Source organism: Ammospiza caudacuta, chromosome 6 (assembly GCF_027887145.1).
Source record: "Ammospiza caudacuta isolate bAmmCau1 chromosome 6, bAmmCau1.pri, whole genome shotgun sequence".
Taxonomy (NCBI): domain Eukaryota; kingdom Metazoa; phylum Chordata; class Aves; order Passeriformes; family Passerellidae; genus Ammospiza; species Ammospiza caudacuta.
The window spans coordinates 21,760,520-21,781,567 of record NC_080598.1 but is presented as its reverse complement, the minus strand read 5'-3'; the positions used below and the strand labels follow the sequence as shown (position 1 = coordinate 21,781,567).

Genomic DNA, 21,048 nt, shown 5'->3' with positions numbered 1-21,048 from the left:
AAGGGTGGGCTGGTTCTGGTAGTAGGGCAGAAGTCCTGGATTTATGCTGCTGATGTTCTTGGTCCTGTTGAAGAAGGAGATGGAGCAAGAGCATGGCTTGTTCAGCTCAGTTTGTGACAACTCTACCTAAGGAAAATGAACACAAGAGGAAAAGAGAGGTATGGATCTTTCATAGTCTGGTCGTGTTGAACTTCTCTTCTGTTCCTACAGTGAGAGTGAGAAAAGAAGGTTTGTTTAGACCTGGTGCCTTTGCAGTAGAGCCAGGGGGGTTATGAGGGGTTGTGTGGTACCGCCAGGACTCCTGGCATAACATAAGCATCTAGTCCTGGTTCAGGCAGTGGGAAGAAAGAGCATGGCCTTGCTCAGGAGCTGCGTGTTAGCTCAGGCTGAGCAGTGAATAAAATGCACAGCCCAGCCTATGCTGCAAGAGGGAGAGTAAGCATTGGCTACTTCCCTCACCCCTGGCCATGCAGGACAGGCTCTTTCAGATTTAATCCCCCTCTTGCTGTGCTTTTCTTTCTGCCCCTATCTCTTAATCAGAGAGGAGCAGCTGCAGCCCTCTAATAGCCTCTAATAGTTTGTCTTAGCAGCTGTCAGTGGTATTTTGGTGCTGCCTCCTCTCTCCTGTTGCTGAGGTGGCTATTTCCCCACTGGAGAGCTGTCTGCCTGGGCTTTCTCCTCCCCAGTGGGCCATGGCCAGCTGCCGGAAGGTCACTGGGGACTTGAGGAATTAATGTTACTGGAAACCGCATCCAGTAACCAAGACAGTCTGGAGTGGGAGAAGAAACTAGATCCGTGTGGTCATAGGGGAAGAAAAAGTGTGGGAAAGGTTTGCAATTGCTTTTTCTCAGTGAAAATTTAAGATATGGGTAAAGGAGAAGGAAGTAAATTAAACTATGGATAAGGTGAGAGGAGGGATTTTACAACAGTTTATCTGGGAAACTTATCTGCTAGTGTTTTCACTTCTCTTAGTCTTGTACTTCAAAAGCTCTGGAGCTCCCCTTAATGCACAAGGAAACAAACCAAGGGCCCTGTCCCACTGTGATACCTCTCGACCATGTTTTGCTTGCATCCCAAAGAGCTCATCTCCTCACTTCCCTGTTGTGCATCACTCTGACTGGTCTAGTCCTGGCCCCAGTGCACACATGGGAAGACCTTTTGTTGGATTGAAAAACCAAGATTTTCTGATACTTGGATATAAATGGAAGTGCAATGCTGCATGTAAAATATCTTGTGTTGTGTTTTGCTCTGTTCTGTTCTAGGTAATTCTATTCTACTTTGCATCTCTAGTATTTTTGGACTCTTGCACATGTGGTGCGCACCTGGGAAGAACTTCTGCTGGAGTGAAAGGGGAATATTTTCTATTACTATGATATAAATGGAATGTAGGAAGGGCTTATATTTGAGGGAAGGAGGAGGATTTGATATTACTGGGATAGAAATGGAAGTGAAATGTTCTGTAGAAAATATATTGTCTTGGGTTCCTCTCTTTTGAGAATAAATTCCAGAAAAGGTCTGCCACTTGACTGTGTGCCAAATAAGATGGTAACTTTTGGGTTGTGATAAGGTGGTTTAGTAAAGCAAAAAAAAAGGGAAACAAAAGTTTTCCTGTACATAAGCAAAGGGAAACATTAATCTCTAATTCCCATCAGGGAGGATGGTCTGGAAGGCACACTGTAGAATAACAATGCCCCGTATTCCTTCTCGCTCCCTTAGCTTTTATATCTGAGCTGATGTCATATAGGTATGGGATATCCCTTTGGTTGCTTTGGGTCAGCTGGCCTGGATGTGTCCTCTCCCAGGACCTTCATGGGGAAGAAGGAATGCCACAGGGGCAGTGCTGCTCAGCAGTAGCCAAAATGCAAGTTTTGTCAACTCCCAGCTCCCATAGCCTCTCTCATTCTCTGGTAACTCGTATGGTGGTGCTTCTTGGACCCAAGCCACCTTCTCAGGCACTGTTTCAAAATCTCAGCCTTCTGGCCAGCTCCTAATCTCTTCTGGGATTCCTAGGAAATAGGGTTTTCCCATTCAGGCTCCTTCTGTAGTCAGCGCTACCCACTTACTCCATCTAGCGCTGGTTATGTGATGTGTTGAGGGCACGTTTCCTTGGAACATCCATTGTAGGACAGGCAGTTGTGGTGCCAAAAGGAGATGCTTCTGTCCCAACAACTCCTGAGGTGGCTTGAACTCCCTCATAGGCTGCTAATTTCTCTTTTTTCGTGGGAGTATAGTGGGCTTCTGGTCCTCGATAACTCCAGCTCCAAAACTGTAATGGTTGACCTTGGGTTTCTCCTGAGGTCCTTTGCCAGAGGCCCCAGGTAAGCCCCTGCTCCCTGGCTGCAGTGTAGGGTGTGTTTTGAACATCTCCATCTCTGCAACAGACACTTTCATTCCAAACAAACTCATTAACTCACTGTCATTCACCAGAGAGAAGTCACTCAGCAAGATAGGAGCCAGTGTTGGTGAATCCAGGTCAGAACAGGACAAACATGGGGAAGGAACAAGGTGGAGAGGCTGCTGCTTCATTAACTCCAGCATGACTCTGGAGGACTGGAGTTTTGGGTGCCTGCTTGGAGAATCCAGCTATCAGAGTCACAATGAGAGCTGCTCCATACCTGCTGCCTTGCAGGTCCTGGGAGAGGCCCAGCAAGCACCAGGCAGGACATGAAGGAAAAGAGCTCTTGAGGGGCTTGCAGGAGAGTAATTCCAACCCCTTGCTGGACTTGGTGACACCAATCCATGTTGACTAGTGAAGTCCTTCCAGTGCTGCAAGCCCTTCATGGGCACAGCAAAAATGAATATTCCAAGAGTATGTGCTTTCCACCTGCTTTTGCTTTGCAGTTGTTTTAAATCTGCTTTCTCTATCCAATGCAGAAGGGTTTGTTTTTTAGTTAGGATAAATATATCCTGTAGCAGCTTGATGCCAGCAGTGAATACTCTGTAATCTTTACACACACACTTCTGGAGCTGGATCCATAGTCTCAGAAGCACCAAAGCCATCCCATACCCTTTCAGTTCTGCCAGGCCTAAAATCCAGGAACCTAGAAAGGCTTGAAATGCTTAGCAGCAATGAGCCATCTGAATAGCAGGAATAGTTCTCTCTTTCAGAAGATGATGCTAAATTACATGGAGATTACAGGGCCAAGAACTCTGGAGGGAGGTGAGGAAGGATGGAGAACACCATCCTCCAGTGCCTTCCTTCCTCCCTTATCTGGTTTTCGCTCCTTATCCCACCTGGGCTTTGATGAACTTCCCTGAGAAGTCTTGGGTTGGTCCCATTTTCTCTCTCCAGCCTTGGAAGCTTGCTTTCTTTCTCCCAAGTGATCCAAACCCAGCCAGATTTCCTCCCTAGAGCATTCATTAGGTGACTCTCACCCATGTCAGTGGAATTACAGCTGTCTTTGATCCTGCTGTAGTTAGGAGGCAGGGCTGCATGCCGTGTAGTGTGTCTAATTTAGATTTGCTTTGCATCCTGTGGCACTGAACAGGGAATGGATCCCCTGGGAGCCTGATATGTAGAAAGCAACAAGTCGCCACTGGAGTCAGGGATGAAGAAAACAGTTTTCTTTTCCCTCTTTGTGGGAAGTGCCCTGGAGCAAACTCTTCGGTGCTTTATATTCTGATTATCTCCAAGTGCAGCCTCGTGCCTTGGTTTGCAGTTGTGGCACGTGAGAGGTGAGCTGACCCCTCTAAGCTGACTAGGAGGAGCTGGTTCAGCTGAGCTGCACCCAGAAGTGATGGAGGCAGGCCGTACTTCCCGGACAATCCCAATGTGGCCTGCAGAGCTCTTCTGTACCCAGGAGCAAAGAGGCGCTTTAATCATCTGCCAAGCATAATTGGGTCTGAGTGTTTCTGTGACTTGTAGGCAAGGCAGAAGCAACACAGAGGAGATGGAAAGGAGTTGGGGTGGGCAGTGCTAGGTCTGTGCACCGTGCCCATGGCACCGGGCTGTTCCTGGCATGTGATAATCACCAGTGAAGTAGGAAATGGAGCAGCGGGAGAGGATTTGCCTGAGCTGCATGTAGGGGTGCCTGTGCAAGTGACAGCTGTGCTGCTACTTTATCTCCCTCTGTGGATATTATGAGCTGCTGTGCACCAGCCTGAGGGCAGCACAGCCTGGCTTAGGACTTTTCCTGAGTGTTTGCTCTGGAACATCTTCAAGGGCTTGAGGAGGTGCCAACAATTCACCTCTCTCACTGCATACCTGCCTCTAATTGCAAACCAGATAGGCTCTGACACGGTATTGGCCAATTAAAGTTTCCATACCCCCCAGCCACATGGTCCTGCACCCCACATGCCACCGATTTGCCCTCTGGCTTGGAAAGGTTTATCATCATCTGTGCAGTCATCTGACCCAGCACAGTTTCTTCCTCTGGCTGGGGCTGCGTTTCCTCTCATAGTGGATGCAGCTGGCTTTAGCTGAGAGAGGCAAGACTAACTTCACATATTCATCAACCTGCCAGTTTGCAAGTCCTTGCCAAGCTGGGAGTGCACTGGACTGACTGGTGTTTGTGTGTGAGTGCCAGAGGAGTGGGCATCACTCAGGAGGGGCTGTGATGCTGTGCCCCGAGAGGAGAAATTTCCATGGCTCATTTGCAGCTGTGGGGAGGGGAATGGGTAAAGTAGATCCAAATTCTTCTCACCTTATGGGGAGAGGGATTTTCCTGCCTAGTGATTTGTTTGGGTTTTTTTCCCATGTTTTTTCCCCTTTAGTAAAAGATGAAATAGAGGTGTAGTGGAGGAAGCAATGACTGCTGAAATCAGCACACAGAAAGGAGAAAATATATTGTAAATGATAGCTGAAAGTCACAATGATCTGTGCAAAAGAGGAATTCAGGAGACAAGTAAGTCCCTTTTAGGTTATTTTAGTAGAGGTTTGGGAGTGACTCAGATGGCAAGCACTGTTTTCAAAGCAGGGAGCTGTGTGTGGTTAGCTCTTCAAACACAGTGGGCTTGACTTCTCCTTTCAGACTCAAGTGGAGCTCTGTAATTGCTGGTAGCATCACTGTTATTTGAATGTGGTATCTGGGGCCTTGTTGTGCTGGAACTCCTTTCTAAAAAGCCCAGGTACCAAGAGAACAGACAGGATATCAGGGCAGCCATGACTTGATATTCCAAAGCAAGTAGGAGGTTTGGTTGGGGTATAAACTGTGAGGACAGTAATATTTGTTTAACTGCTTCTGGCAATGTTGACTTGAGTGCTGTGACCTCCCAGCTCAAGATCATATGCTCTGATGAATAAAAAAATATATTTATTGTAGAATCTGAAACTACTAGCAGAAACCTGAAGTTTTACTATACCCTAAACCACTGTTGCTGCTACAGAAGTCCAAAATACAAACCTGTTTTCTCTGAATTGAAAACCTCTGGGACATGTCTTTTCAAGTTCTACGTATTAAGTATTTGCTTAAAGTGAAAGTCATACTTGTATTTCTTAATCTTCTACTTTGGCTGCACAATTTTGTCCTAAATCTTCACTATGTGAGGTGAAACCCAGCCCTTACTGGTAGAAAGTCAGTACTTGCAAACCTCTGAATCGGGGGGTCCAAGTATTTGCCCTGAGAACCAGGATGTGACTGCAATGTCCCAGGAACTGCTGAGATCTCCAGCTGTGATCTTGGTATGAGTAAGGCTTTGCCCACCAGCCTACTACCTACTCCACATGAAAGGTTGGTGACTCAGTTCCTGACTGCTTTAGTTTAAAATGCTGGCTGCCCACACATCTAAACTGCAGAAGCAAATTCCTGTGTCTTTCAGCTCTCCCAAGTTCACAGTTGTGACAAGGTTTGTCAGGGAAGTGAGCTGGACTAACAAGTAGATGAACAAAAAAAAGTTTTTAGGAGTAGAAATCCTTGCTTGAGTCTTGTTCAGGAGCACAAGTGTCTCTTGCTAAACTGGCTTGTTCCTGGGATTTCTACCTGCATTTTAGAGCCAAGCACAGGACCTGAGGTTGTCTTAAAGCACAGCAGAGGTTCTGAGTGCACAGATTTATCCCCATACTGGGGAACTGTAGAGCTCTACCAGGCTGGCCTGGCCTGAGATGCCCTGAGCTCATGAGGAAGCAAAATATGGCTCTTGTGGTTTTCCTTGCTGTGGCTGGCAGCTGAAGAGACTGCCATTTGTGCATTGTGGCATTTGCTGCAGAGACTTTTCCAAGTTCTGTCTGCATTCTTGGAAGCAATGCAAACCACTCTGGGATCAAAGGCAGGCATGGACTTCACCCCTGGTGGGAGCAGGCTGTGCCAGGCTGAACGCCCCAGTGCAGCCATGGTGGCAGCAGATCCTTCCCAATGCTCATCTGCTGAGGGGAGGAACAGGAGCCATTTCCAGGCATTGCAGCTGCAGTGCAAGAGCAGAGTGCCCCCCTCGGGTAGCCAGGATGGGGAAAATCCACTTCTGTTTGCTGTGTCTTTTTACAGGGCTGGTTTTACACCCTCCCAGATGCCTGATTTTTCTGGCTCTCCCTACACATCTCTTTACTCTTTGGAGCCCTGTCTTCTCCTCCAGCATGAAATTAATCTGGGCACCTGTGCATGCCAAATCCAGGACAGATCATGAACTGAAAAGCCTGTTTATAAGCCCCTTAGAATGGGTAAGTTTTTAATTCATGGAGAAGACCAAAGCCAAAAGGAGTGGGTTTTTAGCATTTTGGGCAGCTATGAGAGACATGCCTTTAGGGAAAAAAAACAAATCCTGTCCTTCACACCTGCCTGAAGACACAAGTAAACTATTTCTCATGCACCATTTTAGGTTTGTGAAGGCTACTGTAGAAACTGCTGAGGTCAAATCTTCTAGGACAAAGAAAAGCCAGCTGTGACCTCTACAGGATGAATGTGAGCAGCAAAAAGCAAAGCCTAGATAACACCTTTACCCCTTAGGTGCCACACAGAATTTGCCAGTGAAGGAAACACCAAGTAACTACTTCAGGAAGACACGTTGGGGAATGGGATTTTTTTGGCATTCATCCTGCAAGGCCAGCCAAGGACAATGCCAGGCTTGCCTTGTCTATTTTTAAATCCATATTCATTCTTTTGTGGTTTAGGTGTGCAGCAGCTGCATTTTCTGTAGGAACAAGGGTTTGTTACAACTCTGGGCATGAAACCCCAGTGTCCCCTGAAAACTGAAATGTCTTCTAGGCTTGTTCTTTACCTAAAGCCTTGACTAAGATCTTCTCCTGGCATGTTTCAGCTAGGGACTTACCAAAAACAAACAAGTAAACCAAGGTGTTGGTAGTGTTGCAGTTCACAAATAACTACATTGGTCTTAAAGGAGAAATATACAGATATATTTATTTTTATAAGTAGAAAAATTAAGTATAAAGTTCCTGTAGAACTACTCTTTGCCAGATCAAACATATCAATCATTAAATCATTTCCCATACTAGCAGAAATGCACACAGCATCTTTTGTTTGTAGGAAAATCACTTTTCAAAGGACATGAATTTTGACATTGCACAGCTGAACAGCTGCTCATTTCTTTTTTCTCTAGTGCCTTGGCCACCACTGCTTTTCCAAGAGCTCTTTTAGGGAAAGACAGGGGAGAGCTCAATTTTAGATTAAAAACATGTAGGTTTTTTTGAAAGCCTTCCCCAAAGACCTATCAAAAGCACCACCCACTAACAATCCAGTGGGTAGTTCTCTTGCCTTGGGAAGGAGCTCTCTTTAAAGCCCAACTAATTCGTTAGAAGGGATTATAGGATTAAAGAGCTCCTAAGGGCTGGAGACCCACTTCTACAAGACAGTAATTGTTTATTTCAAGGCTAGTGATGCTGCAGCTTTCATGGGTCTCACAGTTAGTACATCCAGAGACGCAGAGAAGGCTGATCAGCTCCCCAGACACCCACTCAGGGAATCCACAAATGGTTTTGGTACAAGAAAATTCCCTATTAAGTTAATTAGTTTTACGTATGGAAAGTTCAGATTAAGAAGAGGACATTGCTTTGACGTTGTTCTGCAGGCAGTCACCACTCATGAAATGATCTTCACTTCAGGCTTGGACTCTTCCAAGGCTCTCAGTTCATCATCCACTTCAGAACTCCACAAAATGTCATACAAACTACACCAAAACAAAAAGGCAAGCGAGATTTAGTGAGCATCCTCCTGTTAAGGGAAGAGTCAGAGGCACAACTGGCCAGGATGGGAAGGTCATATGCCAGGCAGGGCCCTTCTAGCTTTAAGAGCAGCCAAAAATTGGCTTTACAGCCCAGGACCCCCTTAGTCCCTGACCAGCAGCAGCCTCCCACCCCTGCCAGGGCTACCACCATCACTCACATTAACTGCTGCACATTGCAGCTGGGCTTCTTCAAGGCTTCACAGATCTTCCTGATGCCTTCATCTTCCAGAGGGTTGTAGCTGAGGTCCAGCTCAGTGAGGCACTGCTTGGTGGCCATGACGGTGGCGAGGGTGGCACAGCAGCCTGCTGTCAGGTCACAGTTCCCCAGCCTGCAGGGAGAGGAGGGAGAGGCCAGCACAGTGAGCCTGGCTCCAGGAAACCCTGCCCACACCCGGGCAGCAGGTGTGGACATCCCCAACATGGACCAGAGATCCTGGCAAAGATGGCATCTCTGAGACATCAGCAGGGGCTGGCCTGTGGTCTTGCCACAGACACAGCTGCCCTCGTGGTGACTGCTGAACACCTCAAAGGCCTCCCTAAAGCATAACAGTGTGTGGCTATGGGCACAGGAGGAACTCACTGAAGTTATTCCCAAATTCACCATCATGCATCATCTTTTCTTATCACTATACTTGAGACTTGCAACCACCTCTCTAAAGAGGGCAACTGAGCCCTCTCAGTTGATGACCAAGTAGCTTTAAGTGGTCAAAAGACACTTTCTGGGACAGACTTGTAAGTCTTACTGATGTCTCCCATGACCCATCTGCTTCACTCACTGTGAATTCAGGCATCAGAGCACAGCTCCAGCTTCTGTCCAACAGCATGGAGAGAACAAGCACCGAGCATCACACAGCCCAGAGGTGGGCCCAGCTGGGAAGGGAACAGGCTCATTCATGGGGAAGGCAAATCCCACCCTAGGGCTGGAGGTGATGCTCCAGCTGGCTGCCTGCTCCTTCTAGTGAGGCTGGACCAGCACTTGTGCTGGCACCCATAAGGACCATGGAAGCAGAAGACAAAGGGTGAATTCAGATAGCAAGAGAGAAGACAACTTCTGAGAGTGCAGCTTACCAGAGGGACTGGATGTTGCAGTTGGGGTGCATCAGCCCTTCACACAGGATCTCCACACCTGCATCTCCCAGCTTGTTCTCACCTATGTGCAGTACTTTCAGGTGCTTGTTGGTGCTGAGGGCAGAGCTGACAGCCTTGCAGCAAGCAGCAGTGAGCCCACACTCCCTAACCCTGCAAGGCAAAAGTGAGATGAGATCTAGGTGGGTCACCTAGAGACTATCAGGCACTGTTCACTTCTTTACATTTATTTAACAGGAGCCCAGACAGTGGGAACAGAGGAACCAGGGCTTTCCTGCAATCACTGTACTCCTCTCAATGTCTGTCTGCTCAGTCCTTTCTAGGCAGCACCTCTCCCACTCTTTATGTGGGATGTCTGTCTTGGAGCATGCACCTAGGAAAGGCACCTGCCCAAGAAGCACAGGAACAAGGAAGGATGAAGTGTGCTGCTCTAACAGTCACTGGTGGCTCCACTGTGCACTCCTGAGGCACCCCATTGACTTCCAGGCCACCAGGGCAAGAACCCAGCTAGGGGCACGAGCTAAATCTGCAATGTAGGAAAATTCAGGTTCTAAGTGAAAGAACAAATTTCCCCTCCTAGACCATCCTAGCCTAAAAGGTAAGACAGTTAACAGGACAGGATGATAAGAATTGTTTAATGTCACTAGAGCTTTCTTTTGTCTCGTTAGTGAGAGAGTTTAGCTCCAGTGGAGAACCTGAGATATCTGATCACAGCACTCATTTTGCTATTTCATCAGGCCTTTCAGACTTCAAAAGTCTCTTAACTGTCATTTGCTGCATGATAAAACAATTAATTAGAAGCTCTGCAAGTGATGCTTGGTCTCCTTTCAGTTGTAACAGGATAACTGTGATGGGGCACATCTTCAAAGTGTCTGAGTTTAGAAATACAAATCCTTTTAAAGTCTTTAAGTCTAGAAAAGCCCTTTTTAACTCTATAAATCCATTCAATAACAACCAGCAGGAGTTGCTTATGGAACCATCACAACTGAGGATTTATGTGGGTGGGCATTACTTCACCTTACATCGTTCTTCAGTGAGGCCTCCAAAGAAGGCAGTAGATATGTGAAACTTGACAGCAGCTCACCATAGCTCCTGAAGTTTAGATTTGGGATCCTTGAGTGCCTGACAGAGCATTTCCATCCCTGAGTCTCTCAGGTTATTGTCTATCAGACTGATCTCCGTGAGGGTCTCCTTTGTACTGATGAGTCTGGAGAGATCTTTACAGCTAGCACTTGTGAGATCACAATCCCATAACCTGCAGGGAAGAACAAAATGTTATTTTCTCCCAAGAATGACTGAGATTAGAAAACAGAGTCCTGTTTTAGTATTCTGAATTTCTGGTTACAATGTCTTATTTTCTTGTGTCCTTTCATACATCATACCACACAGCTTCCTCCTTTCCTTACTTTCCACTTGCTGCACCAAAAGTTCTGCTTGTAAGACACAAAAAAAGAAACAGAAATATGCAATTCTAGCAGACAGCTAACTCAACTGGAAGCCAAGACAATGCCATCATAAACTTCCATTTGCCTTCTCACCAGAATTTGATCCAAGCAATTTCAGTGTGGTCCTACTTGTTCATGGTGTTCTCCACCCAGTTTTTGGGAATTAACTGATTTGCGGCTGAGACTTTTTTTTTTTGATCATAAAGGGTAAATGAAAAATTTCCACTTTGGAGCAAACCAGCAGCACAACCTAAACCTCAGAGGCTGCAGAAGGGATATAAGAAACCTCTGCCCACCCTTACCACAACTTCTGGATTTTGCAGCTAGGATGCATCAGTCCCTGGCACAGCAGAGCCAGACCGGAGTCCCCGATCTTGTTGTCCCCCACAGAAAGATCCATCAGAGATGACTTGTTCCTGAGAACAGCACTAATGTCCATACAGCTGTCGCTGGTAATGCCACAGTTCTCCAGGCTGCGGGAAAAAGCACAGTTGGAGTTGCTGCTCCAGACCCACCTGTGTTAGATACACCCCAATACCCCAGGTCAGACTGAGAAGGGTCCTTGCCGCAAACCAGTGCAGCTCAGCCAGGCACTGCTACATCCTGCAAGGTTAAGAGAAGATACAGATATCCTAGATGGGAGTCTGGGTGAGGCAACACACTGCTTCTGCATTTCATGAGGCTGCAGGGCACTTTGACCCAGCCATTCATATGCATTAATGCAAGGATGATTCTTGCCAAACTTCCCTTTTATCAGTTGTCCTTTTTAAGAGGAACTTTTGGCAGCATCACACAGTGAGTCCCTGCTGAGCCAACCCCTGCTGAACCTCAGGGGCAAGATAAAATGAATTGTGCTTTTCCCAGAAAGCCCTTCATGGGCTTTACCACAGAAATGAGGCCAAACCCAGCACCTTTGTTTTGAAGCAAAAAAAGGACTCTGAATAAGTATACTCAACAGGCTGGTAATTCCAGTTTAGGAACTAGAGCCACTGAGGGTGATTGTTCCTCTGCTCTGAGACACAGGTGAGCAGTCTCCCTTAGTAAGTGGTGGTTTAACCTGGAGTGCCAAAAACCCCAAAACTGAAAGCCCCAGACCTTTATGTGCAGTTTCCAGTTACATAAATCTGAGCCAGCCAAAATCTGGCCTACATTTCAAGCACTCCTGACAACAATTTTTCCTGTCTATGGATGGTGTGACTAGCAGCAGCACTAGCTGCCATTGGAGATGAGCAGCTCTTCCTTACTGTAGTAGCTCCAGGTTGCAGCTTGCCTCCACCAGGCCCCGGCACAGCTGCTTCACAGCTGTATCTCCCAGTGTGTTGTTGCTCAGGCTGAGCTCCTTCAGGGTGGGCTTGCTTTGCAGAGCAGCATTGAGAGCTTCCACAATATCAGCTGTGAGTTCACAGTACTCCAGCCTGCAAGAAGAAAAGAAGTCCAGGCAAAAAGACAACCCTCCTTACACATCCTGCTACCAAGAACAATCAGCTGAGCCTGGTGTGTGTTAGCCAGGGCAGAAAACGTGCCAATATGAGTTGAGATCAGGCAATGCATAAACCAGACATAACTGTAAGCTTTTAACAGCATCTCTCTGCTCATTTCAGGAAGCATTAATTCTTAAACTAGATCCCAGAGGACCCTAGCAAGACCAATTTTTACACTAGGCTTTCACTGAATCAGTGTACAGGCAGCTTGGAGCACAGGGCTGAGCTCTGCACTGCAACACCATCAAGAGCCTCAACTCTGGGCCTGCCCAGGGGGAGCTGGGGGCTGCAAATACGCCCAGGTCCTGCTCAGTCATGAAATAAGGACCAAGGGCAGCAGAATCTGATGTTTCCTGGGCATCTGAGAGGTCTTGCATTTACAGCCACCACTGCCAGAAGGGCTAAACAAAGCCTATGGGAACAGACACCTGACTTCTAAACCCACAAGATCCACCTGCATGAATAAATATGACAATTTCAGGTAAAACAAGAACATATCCACACCTGGCAGCAAAACTCCTGCTTGTGTCAAGGGAAAAGCAAGCATGTATGATGACTGAAAAAGCCCAGTGACTACTTACTGCAGCTTCTGCAGCTTACAGCTGGGGTTCATCATCCCTTGGCACAGCACCTTCACTCCAGCAGTTCCCAGCCTGTTATCCCCTACATGCAGCTCTGTCAGGGATGGCTGGGCACTGAGGACGGAGCGCAGGGTCTCACAGCTGGCACTCGTCAGGTTGCAGTTTTGCAGCCTGCAGGAGAGAGGGAAATGCACTCAGAATTACAGAGGTTCTTCTCAGAGAGCTTTATCTGCTGAGGTTGGAGCTCAGAAAGGACAACACAGCTCTGATGGTGTGCAAGTGGTTTGTCCAGGTTAGTACCATTATTTTGCAGGTGTGCCATAATATTTTATCTACTACACCTATGCCATAAACAATAGCTTGCATGCTTCCTTCAGAGTAATCACTCCTACAGCATCTCCAGCAGAATAAGGATTCACCCTAAACCACTTATGGAAGTGGTTTAAATATCAGGAGGCTGACCCCAGAGATAAAGCAAGGCATCTTATGATTTCTTGCCCCCTCTAGAAATGTGATCCAGAGTTGGTAGAAGTTAAAATCTCATCCAACCATGGATATAATTTAGTTTAATGGTATAGTACAAGAAAGATCTATGAAGTTGATCCTTCAGCACTCAGGCTTGGAGACGTAGCATAGGAACTGTGCTGATATTGCTATGGGTTGTTTATAGAATTATTGGATAAGATTTGGAGCGATAGAGAGATGTTGTGCAGGGAGGTTTGACTTGGGTTTGCTTGCTCTTTTAATTCCTCTTATTCCTTTTATTCATTCCTCTTTATATTCCTCTTCCTTTTATTTCCTTTTTATATGATTTCTCTTTTATTTAAGGCACCTTATCACAATACCAAAAATGGACAATGTTTTTCTACAGAACTGAAAACCCCAGGCTGTTACTTGAGCATATGGAGAAATCTAAAGCCTAGGGCAAACTCTCTGAAAATTTACTTAAGTCTTCAAGTACAGAGTACCACAGTTACTTCTTGAAGGTCCATCAGAGAGCTGCAGTTGCATCAGCTTCACAGTCAACTTTCTTCCTGTTTGCCTGATTCCTCATTGCAGGCGGCACAGGGACTTCAATATCTGAACCAAAAGTCATATTATTCTTACAAGTTTGTGTTTTGAGGATCCCAGATTCCTCTTGGGAGCTGGAGGAGTCCTGTACCCTGGAGAAGAGATGCTGAACAGAGAAGGCAGAAGCCCTCTTTGAGGGCTTCTGAGGAGCAGAGGCAGCAGCCACTGGCTCTGACTACAGCTCTTGCACCAGGGTTGCTGAGGGAAGCCCGCTAATGCTATAATGTGGTGGGGTGCCTCCATAAAATGCCTCCCAGAGCCAGGGAACCCTCCAGTTTGCTGCATTCTGAGGATCGCTGAAGGATGACAGATCCTGGGCTGGCACCCCCACTGCCTGAGGTTCAGCCTCAAAGGCACCTGATGTGAGTCCTTCATTGAATTTGAGGGGAATTTTCCACAGGTGAGCACCTTGTACATTCTCCTTTAGGTTTGTGTGCTTGTGAGTGGGAATATACTGTACCAAGTGGACTGTGACTGTTACTGTCCTAGATTATTAAGTACTTTGGACATGTAAGTTAGGCCTGTGCATTATAGTAAATTCTATATGAACCTTTGTTAAATTGTTTAACCCAAGCTATTAATGAAGTGCTGTTAAGTTTAAGTGCTGTTAAAACTTTAAGGCCTAAAGTATTGGTCCAGTTCAGAACTCGGTTTAGCAAAGATTCTGAAACTTGAAATTCAAAAGGACTGTCTTCTTTAGTCACCTTTTCCTGTCCTCACCCTTCCCCCTTCTCCCAGCCTCCATGTAGATAATTCTGCAGTTGACATTGGTTATTGACTTTAGATTTTTGTTTGCTTTTTCTCTATGTGCTTTAACCATCTAGTAGGTAGTAGAGCGAACCTTATCAACAAATTGTTGTGCTTTCACTTTTATAGTAAACCTGCCTTTGATTCTTTAAGAGACCTCAAAACACTCATCTGTGACAGTATGATAGAGCAAGACAATCAGGGGAGCTTTACCATAACTTCTGTAGGCTACAGCTTGGGGTCAGCAACCCTTTACAAAGGTATTCAACACCTTCATCTCCCAGCTCATTGTTGTTCAGCTTCAGCTCTGTGAGGGATGGATTTGTATTGATGATGGAAGAGAGATCCTCACAGTTACTGCTGGAGAGATTGCAGTCATCCAACCTGAAAGACAAGGACAGAAGGAGCACTTTAGTCCTCAGAGTTGCTCTGCTCTCCTGGGCTGGAGCACTGCTCATGAAAGCAGAGTGGGCAGTGCTCCTGCAGTTCCTGGGATGGCTCCATAGTATGTGCAGGGCCTGCTGGGTCAAACCAAGATGTGTTCTGGGCTGCACCACAGGATGGGCTGGAGGGCAGCTTCCCAAGCCTTGCTCCTCCTCTGTGCTGCACAGAAGTAGGCACAAATCATCCTCCTACAGCTGGAGGAAGCACCTCCACTAAAACAGTGACAGTGACAAACCACCTGCCAGCTTACAGGTGTCAGACTGGTTCTGCACTGAGAACTGCAGCCAGCCCAGAGACACTCATCAGCAGGTTGGTGTCTTGCAGGTGAGTCATGCTGGTTTGCACCATCTCCCTCCAGCAGGAATCTCAGCACACAAACCCTGAGTTTGCAGTTTGGCAGCAGCTTCCCCCACGGGATATGAGCATTCTTCTAGGTGCTACTGAATGGATGAGGATGAATTTAATTGAAAGGAGAGCCAAGGAAAGGAGCACAGGACAGCTAGGAGAGGTATAGAGGGAGGCAGAAAAGAACAGAGCAAAAAGAAGGTGTCATTGAGAACCATATAGTCCCAGGCACAGCCACAGCCAGGAGTGCCAAAATTTGCCTGGTCATTTCTCCTTACACAACAGTAGGAAACTGAGGCTCTATGAGGGTTCTCCTTCCCTCCCCCAGCAAGAAGACATGGATTCCAATGGGATCATGCTCAACACTGATGAAACAACCCGTGCAGCAGTCAGCCTTATCCATTGCCTCTGGAGCAGCCCGGCCTCTGCCAGGAGACAACCATCCCACTGCTTTCTGCCACCCAAGGCAGGCCTTGGGAAGTCAAGGCCAGGCCCATGAAGCTTTGCCTGCTTTGCAAAACAAAAGGAAGTTGCCCTCACCATATCCAATTCCCTCCGAGGCACTGCTGGCATGAAGTGGCCCATCCTCTCCAGCCCCAGCAGGATGATGCCATCCCATGAAGTGTGAGTTCCCAAACAGCAGAGGGGAAAGATTGCAGTAGCAACTCTTCTGGGCCCTGTCCTACACCTTAGACCCCAGGAGATGGTTCCCTCCCATTGTTTGCTCAACAAACAAGGCTGGTACTTCTGAAGATCAAGTGCAGAATTAAAAGCTGATGGCACACGGCTTGTACCTGACTACTGAAGCCAAAATCACTTGACAGCATCAAGCCTGCAACCCAAAGAGTGTGCAACCCAATAAGCACAGAGAGATGTCTTCCCCCTCTTGAGAGGCAAAGGCAGAATAACCAAAATGGTGGTCAAATATTTAAATCACATTACCTAGCTGAGCCCTATGGCACACCAAGAAACAGGGCAACATTACTTCATAACAAAGGATATTTATCTGTAGTTGATAAAGCTTTGCAAGAGGATGGGGATTTATCCACCCTTTAAATTAACTTTCTGGACAAAAATAGGTATTCCTGTTGCTGTGCAATTTCTAAGTTCCAGGTCAATTTCTAAGTTCCAGGTCAAACAGTTCTGAAGATGAAAAGCACAGGAGAGAAATGCAACAGTTCTTACTCAAAAGAGAGAATACACAACACTTTACTTACCTGATGGTTTTGCAGGATTTCATTGTGGTCAGAAGTTCAGCCCATCTAGATGGGCTCATCTCTTCACACTGGATGTCAAGCTCCATTTTGACAGCTGAGATAAGACCTGAAAATTAAAACAAGATAAAATGACCTTTTTTTTTTTTAATTGACTGAGAAGCAACGATGTTCTTCAATCCCCCCCAGCTCTCAGCCATGAGCCATACTGTGCAAAGGGGACAGATTATAATTTTCCAAAACTTGCAAACACCAGTACAAGGTCAGGAGAGTTGGTTTTGTCTGGGACTTGGGAAGGCCTTCCTCTGAGAGGAAAAAAGCACAGGAATCCTCAAGAGATATGGCAAAAGCCTGTTGTCTGGAGGCTGCTTGTATGAGAATAAGACATTCCCCATCCCCCTCCAAGGGAGCTTAACCAGAAGGAGCTTTATAGAGACACTGGTGCTACTCACTACTGCACTGCTGAGCCACACAGACACCCATTCCACCAGCATGGCACACCTGACCCACTGTGGACCCTCAAGCTGTACTTAAAACTGGGGTATTTTTGAGAGAATTTGGGTCAATGAGGATGATGAGCATGAGAACTGCCTGGGCTCAAATTAAAAATCCTGCTGGACATGTGTCTGTATGTGAGAAGTGGAACTTGCATGGATGGGAGAAGTGTTCCTCCACAAATTGATATCCAAGGTTTGAAAGACTACTCTGGTTGGGCAAATCCAAGTACAGAGAAGCTGGTAAGCAGATTTTTTTTTTTTTTTTTTTTGTCTGCAAACTGCATTTCTGAAGTGATGTAAACAGAGTGCTGTGCAGAACAGCTCCAGACAAACGTGCACAAAAGCCTGCCAAGGCTGAGCCCTAGGTTTAGGGATGGGGTTAAAGAAGGCAGCGCTGTAGTAGGTGACAAAATGCAGCCTTGGTCGGCTGGTTTGCCCAGCATGACTCAGACTACGGAGCATGAAAAAGAAATAATCCCTGAGCTATCCCATCGGAATGTGAGCTGCAGGCAGTTCCCATCGTCTTCCCTCCTCGCAGTCCCCTCGTGCCGCCGTAACATCGCGGGGATCCCAAAGCGGCGTTTCCCGGCGGCCGGCCCGGTGCCAGCGCTGCCGTCAGGTCGCGCCCACAACAAACGCGGCACCCACGTGGGGCGGGGCGGCGCTCGGCAGCGGCGGCCGGACCGGGACACGGTGCCAGCGGCACCGGGAGCTCGGGATGCGCTCGGCCGCTGCCCTTCCCTTCCCAACGCGAGCGCTGCCGGGAATCCCGGCCCACGGCCTCCGTGGGATCGCACCACAGCCCCACGTGTCGCGGGGTGATGGGGATCGGGGCCAGCGGCGACACGCGAGGGGACAGTGGCAGCCGGACTGTCACAGCCCTCCCTCCCCGCGTCGCTCAGGCACTCTCCCGTTCTACCCCCGCCCCGGTCGACAGAGAGTTCTTCCCCCGGCCCCGAGTTCTGCACCTTCCTGCGAGCCAAGGGGGGATCCTGTTCGGGGTCCCGGGCAGCGGCCCGATCCTATCCTGGGGCACTGCCGCCACCGCCCCTGCCCGGTTCCCCCCGCGCCGCCGCCTCCCGCACCGCCAGCAGCGCTTCTCCCTCCCAAGCTTTCTGCCCTCCCTGCTCCCTTCGGCCCGGCCCGGCCCGGCTCCCCAGCTCCTACCGCCGTGCCGCCACCGCGCAGCTGCCGCCGGCTCCGGCCCGGCTCCGCCTCGTATCGCGGCGGGGAGGAGCAGGATCTGTCCCTCCTCCCCTTTTTCCCTTTCTTCCCCCTTTTCCTATTTCTCTCCCTTTTTCTTACTCTTTTCCTTCCGTTTCCCCCCTCTCCCTTTTTCCCTGCCCTCTCTGACACTTAACGCTTTTTACCCTCTCTTTTCCATTTGTCTTTCCCTTTCTTAATTTTTCCTGACTTCTCCCTGCTTCCCTCTCCCCCTCTTTTCTGACCTTCTTTCCCTCTTTCCTCTTCTTTCTTTCCTCCTCTACTCTCCTTTATCTGTTTCCTTCATATCTCCTTCCTTCCTTTTTCCTCACTTCTTTTTTTCTTTTTCCCTTTTTACTTTCTGTTTTCCTCCCATTTCCTTCCTTCCTTCCTTCCTTCCTTCCTTCCTTCCTTCCTTCCTTCCTTCCTTCCTTCCTTCCTTCCTTCCTTCCTTCCTTCCTTCCTTCCTTCCTTCCTTCCTTCCTTCCTTCCTTCCTTCCTTCCTTCCTTCCTTCCTTCCTTCCTTCCTTCCTTCCTTCCTTCCTTCCTTCCTTCCTTCTTCCACCCTCCTTTTTTCTGCTATCTCTCCTCTTACTCTGAATTTCCTCTTTTTCATCTCACCAGCTTCTCTATTTTTGTCCTCTTTTACTCCTATCTCCTGTTGCCCTTTTTTTCCACATCCACCCTGGTCTCCCTGATGCTCTTTCCACTGAGCAGGAGCACTGGGATACACAGGAAACAAGGCAGGAGAAGGAGAAATCCCTATAATGAGGGGATGCATACAGGGTGGGAGTATCAAACATAAAATGAGGCAGTGTACCAACCACTGCTGTGTGCCGGGACCTGCAGCAAGATGGGAATGCAGGCAGGTCACCCAGGGCAGAGGCACCGCGGCAAGGTCTCTGCTAGGGGAGACGGGACTTCCCCAGGGAGCCCAGAGCTAGGAATTGTGTGAACTGGAAACAAAAATATCCTCAGTGGTCTCCCTGACTTCCAGTTTACAGACAGCTGTGCATGGGGGCCAGCTTGGAGGGCCTGGGAAGTGCCTGCTCCCTATCCCTGTCACCAGTCCTATCCAGGACGCGTTCCCTCCTTAGTGCAACACGCCGGGCAGGGAGCTGCACGTCGCTGGCACAAAGGCCCCTCTCTCTTTCTGAGCTCTTTGGAACGGAGCTGTGACAGCAGTGGAGGATGGGCGCCCCGGGCCTGTGCTGTGCCAGGCCTGCTGCCCTGCCGGGCTGTCCCCGTGTCACCGCCCCCAGCCGACCCCAGTGACCAGCGGCTGTCCCCACACCCGCCCCAGGCAGGGCGAGGGTGGCAGCGCTTGCTCAGGGCTGGAAGGCATTCGTCATCCCTTGGCTCCCTTCCTCCTCCGCCTGCCGGCTACTCCCTGCCTCCCTCCCTATTGTTCCCCGGTAGTTTTAGCCCCGGTAAAAGCTCATTCAGATTTTCACAAGACGGAACAAAGAAAGGTTTTGAAGTGCCGAGAGGCACTAGGCAACACCCCGACTTGCCTTTCTCCCTCCACTCCCAAAATCTCAGCATCTCCCCCAGATTTTTCTTCCTACCAACACCCTCTTCCCATAACCCTGGCTCGCACAACAGTTCAACTAAGCTCAACCAGCTGTTCCCCACAAAGCACGGCTTTAAAATGGTTCCGTGCTCCTCCCCGGGCAGCAGGAGGGAAAGTTTCGGGAGTTTCAGAGCCGCCTTTGCCGCTGGTACGTACCTTGCTGTTGTCGGTTCTGTGCGGGAGCGAGGGGGCCGAGCTGGCGCCTTCCTGCTGCCGTTACCACGCAACCTCTGCTGTCGTACACACGGTGCCTGCTAGAGGGAGGGAAACAGTTTTGGGCTCTGACGGCTTTTTTCCTCCCGTGGCAGCTCTTCAGGGCCTTGCAGAACAAGCGCTGTGCACACAATTGTGTCTGGCTTGTGATGAAGCAAATGTTGCAAAAAGCTCCTGATGATGACAGAGGCAGCTTTTACTTCTCACACCGGATCATGTGGCCACTCGCCATTGTTTAGCCCAGAGCAAGGGAGTAGTTGCCACTGAAGGATCCATCCGAAAATGAGGCCACAGCAGTATTGAAGTGTGGGTAGAGATGATGGAGTTTGTGTAGTCTCTCCATTCTCCAGGCAAGCCTGTCCTGCCAGGCCTAGGAGTGATGCTGAGCACATTACTGCCTACCTGTCACCTTACCTGGGGGTTCTGCATCCCTCTTCCCAGCAGGGCCTGGGACACAGGCAGCTCCCTGCTTCTGCTCAAGCTGAATGCTCACATTGCCTGAAAGGGTCCCTTGGGCACAGCCCTGGTTGTGTCTCCCTAAAACTGCCCCTCAGCAGCAAGCCTGGACCTCACTCCTATACTTCCGTCTCCTAAATTCCCACTGGTTCTTCTCCTCCTCAAGGAAAACCCTGCCATCAATCCAGCTGCGTTGCACAATAGCTGTGGGTTGAGGTAACCTGCCTTCTTCCCCCATTCTCAGTGGTGTGATGATGAATTAATGTTTCAATAGCCAGCAAATGATCCAGCAGCAGGACAGATTTGTCTTTCCCTCCTGTAGCTGCAGATGCTGACAGAGATGATGGTAGAGTGATGACCTGGGAAACAGAGCCTTTGTTGAGCCACAGGAGAAACACTAGAGGCTCTCCCTCCAGCTGCTTTTATTACCCTTCTTCTGGAGGAGATGGGAACCAATCACCAGGAGAGCCCAATGAGCAAAAACCCACCTTTCTCAGTGCCCAGAAGAGAGTTGAAAGCCAAAGAATTCACCTCTTCCCTATTCCCTCTCAGGGAAATCCACACAAAGAATTTGCTAGAA

The 21,048-nt window shown here is 48.4% G+C and overlaps 1 protein-coding gene across 2 annotated transcripts; it reads right to left on the bottom strand.

Annotated features, from left to right (window-relative positions):
* Window positions 1–7,263: 7,263 nt before the first annotated feature.
* On the bottom strand, window positions 7,264–20,103 carry LOC131558979 (ribonuclease inhibitor-like). 2 transcript variants are annotated; one of them, XM_058807142.1, is made up of 10 exons: window positions 19,956–20,103; window positions 16,530–16,635; window positions 14,737–14,907; window positions 12,706–12,876; window positions 11,888–12,058; window positions 10,946–11,116; window positions 10,283–10,453; window positions 9,181–9,351; window positions 8,271–8,441; window positions 7,264–8,055 (listed from the first exon to the last, which is right to left on the bottom strand). In XM_058807142.1, exons 2-10 carry the CDS (start codon window positions 16,613–16,615, stop codon window positions 7,968–7,970), a joined length of 1,371 nt encoding a protein of 456 aa, XP_058663125.1. In that variant the 5' UTR covers window positions 16,616–16,635; window positions 19,956–20,103; the 3' UTR covers window positions 7,264–7,967. The 2 variants fall into 2 exon arrangements, with proteins under 2 accessions (XP_058663125.1, XP_058663126.1); XM_058807143.1 differs by lacking the exon at window positions 19,956–20,103 and adding an exon at window positions 18,191–18,231.
* Window positions 20,104–21,048: the final 945 nt, after the last annotated feature.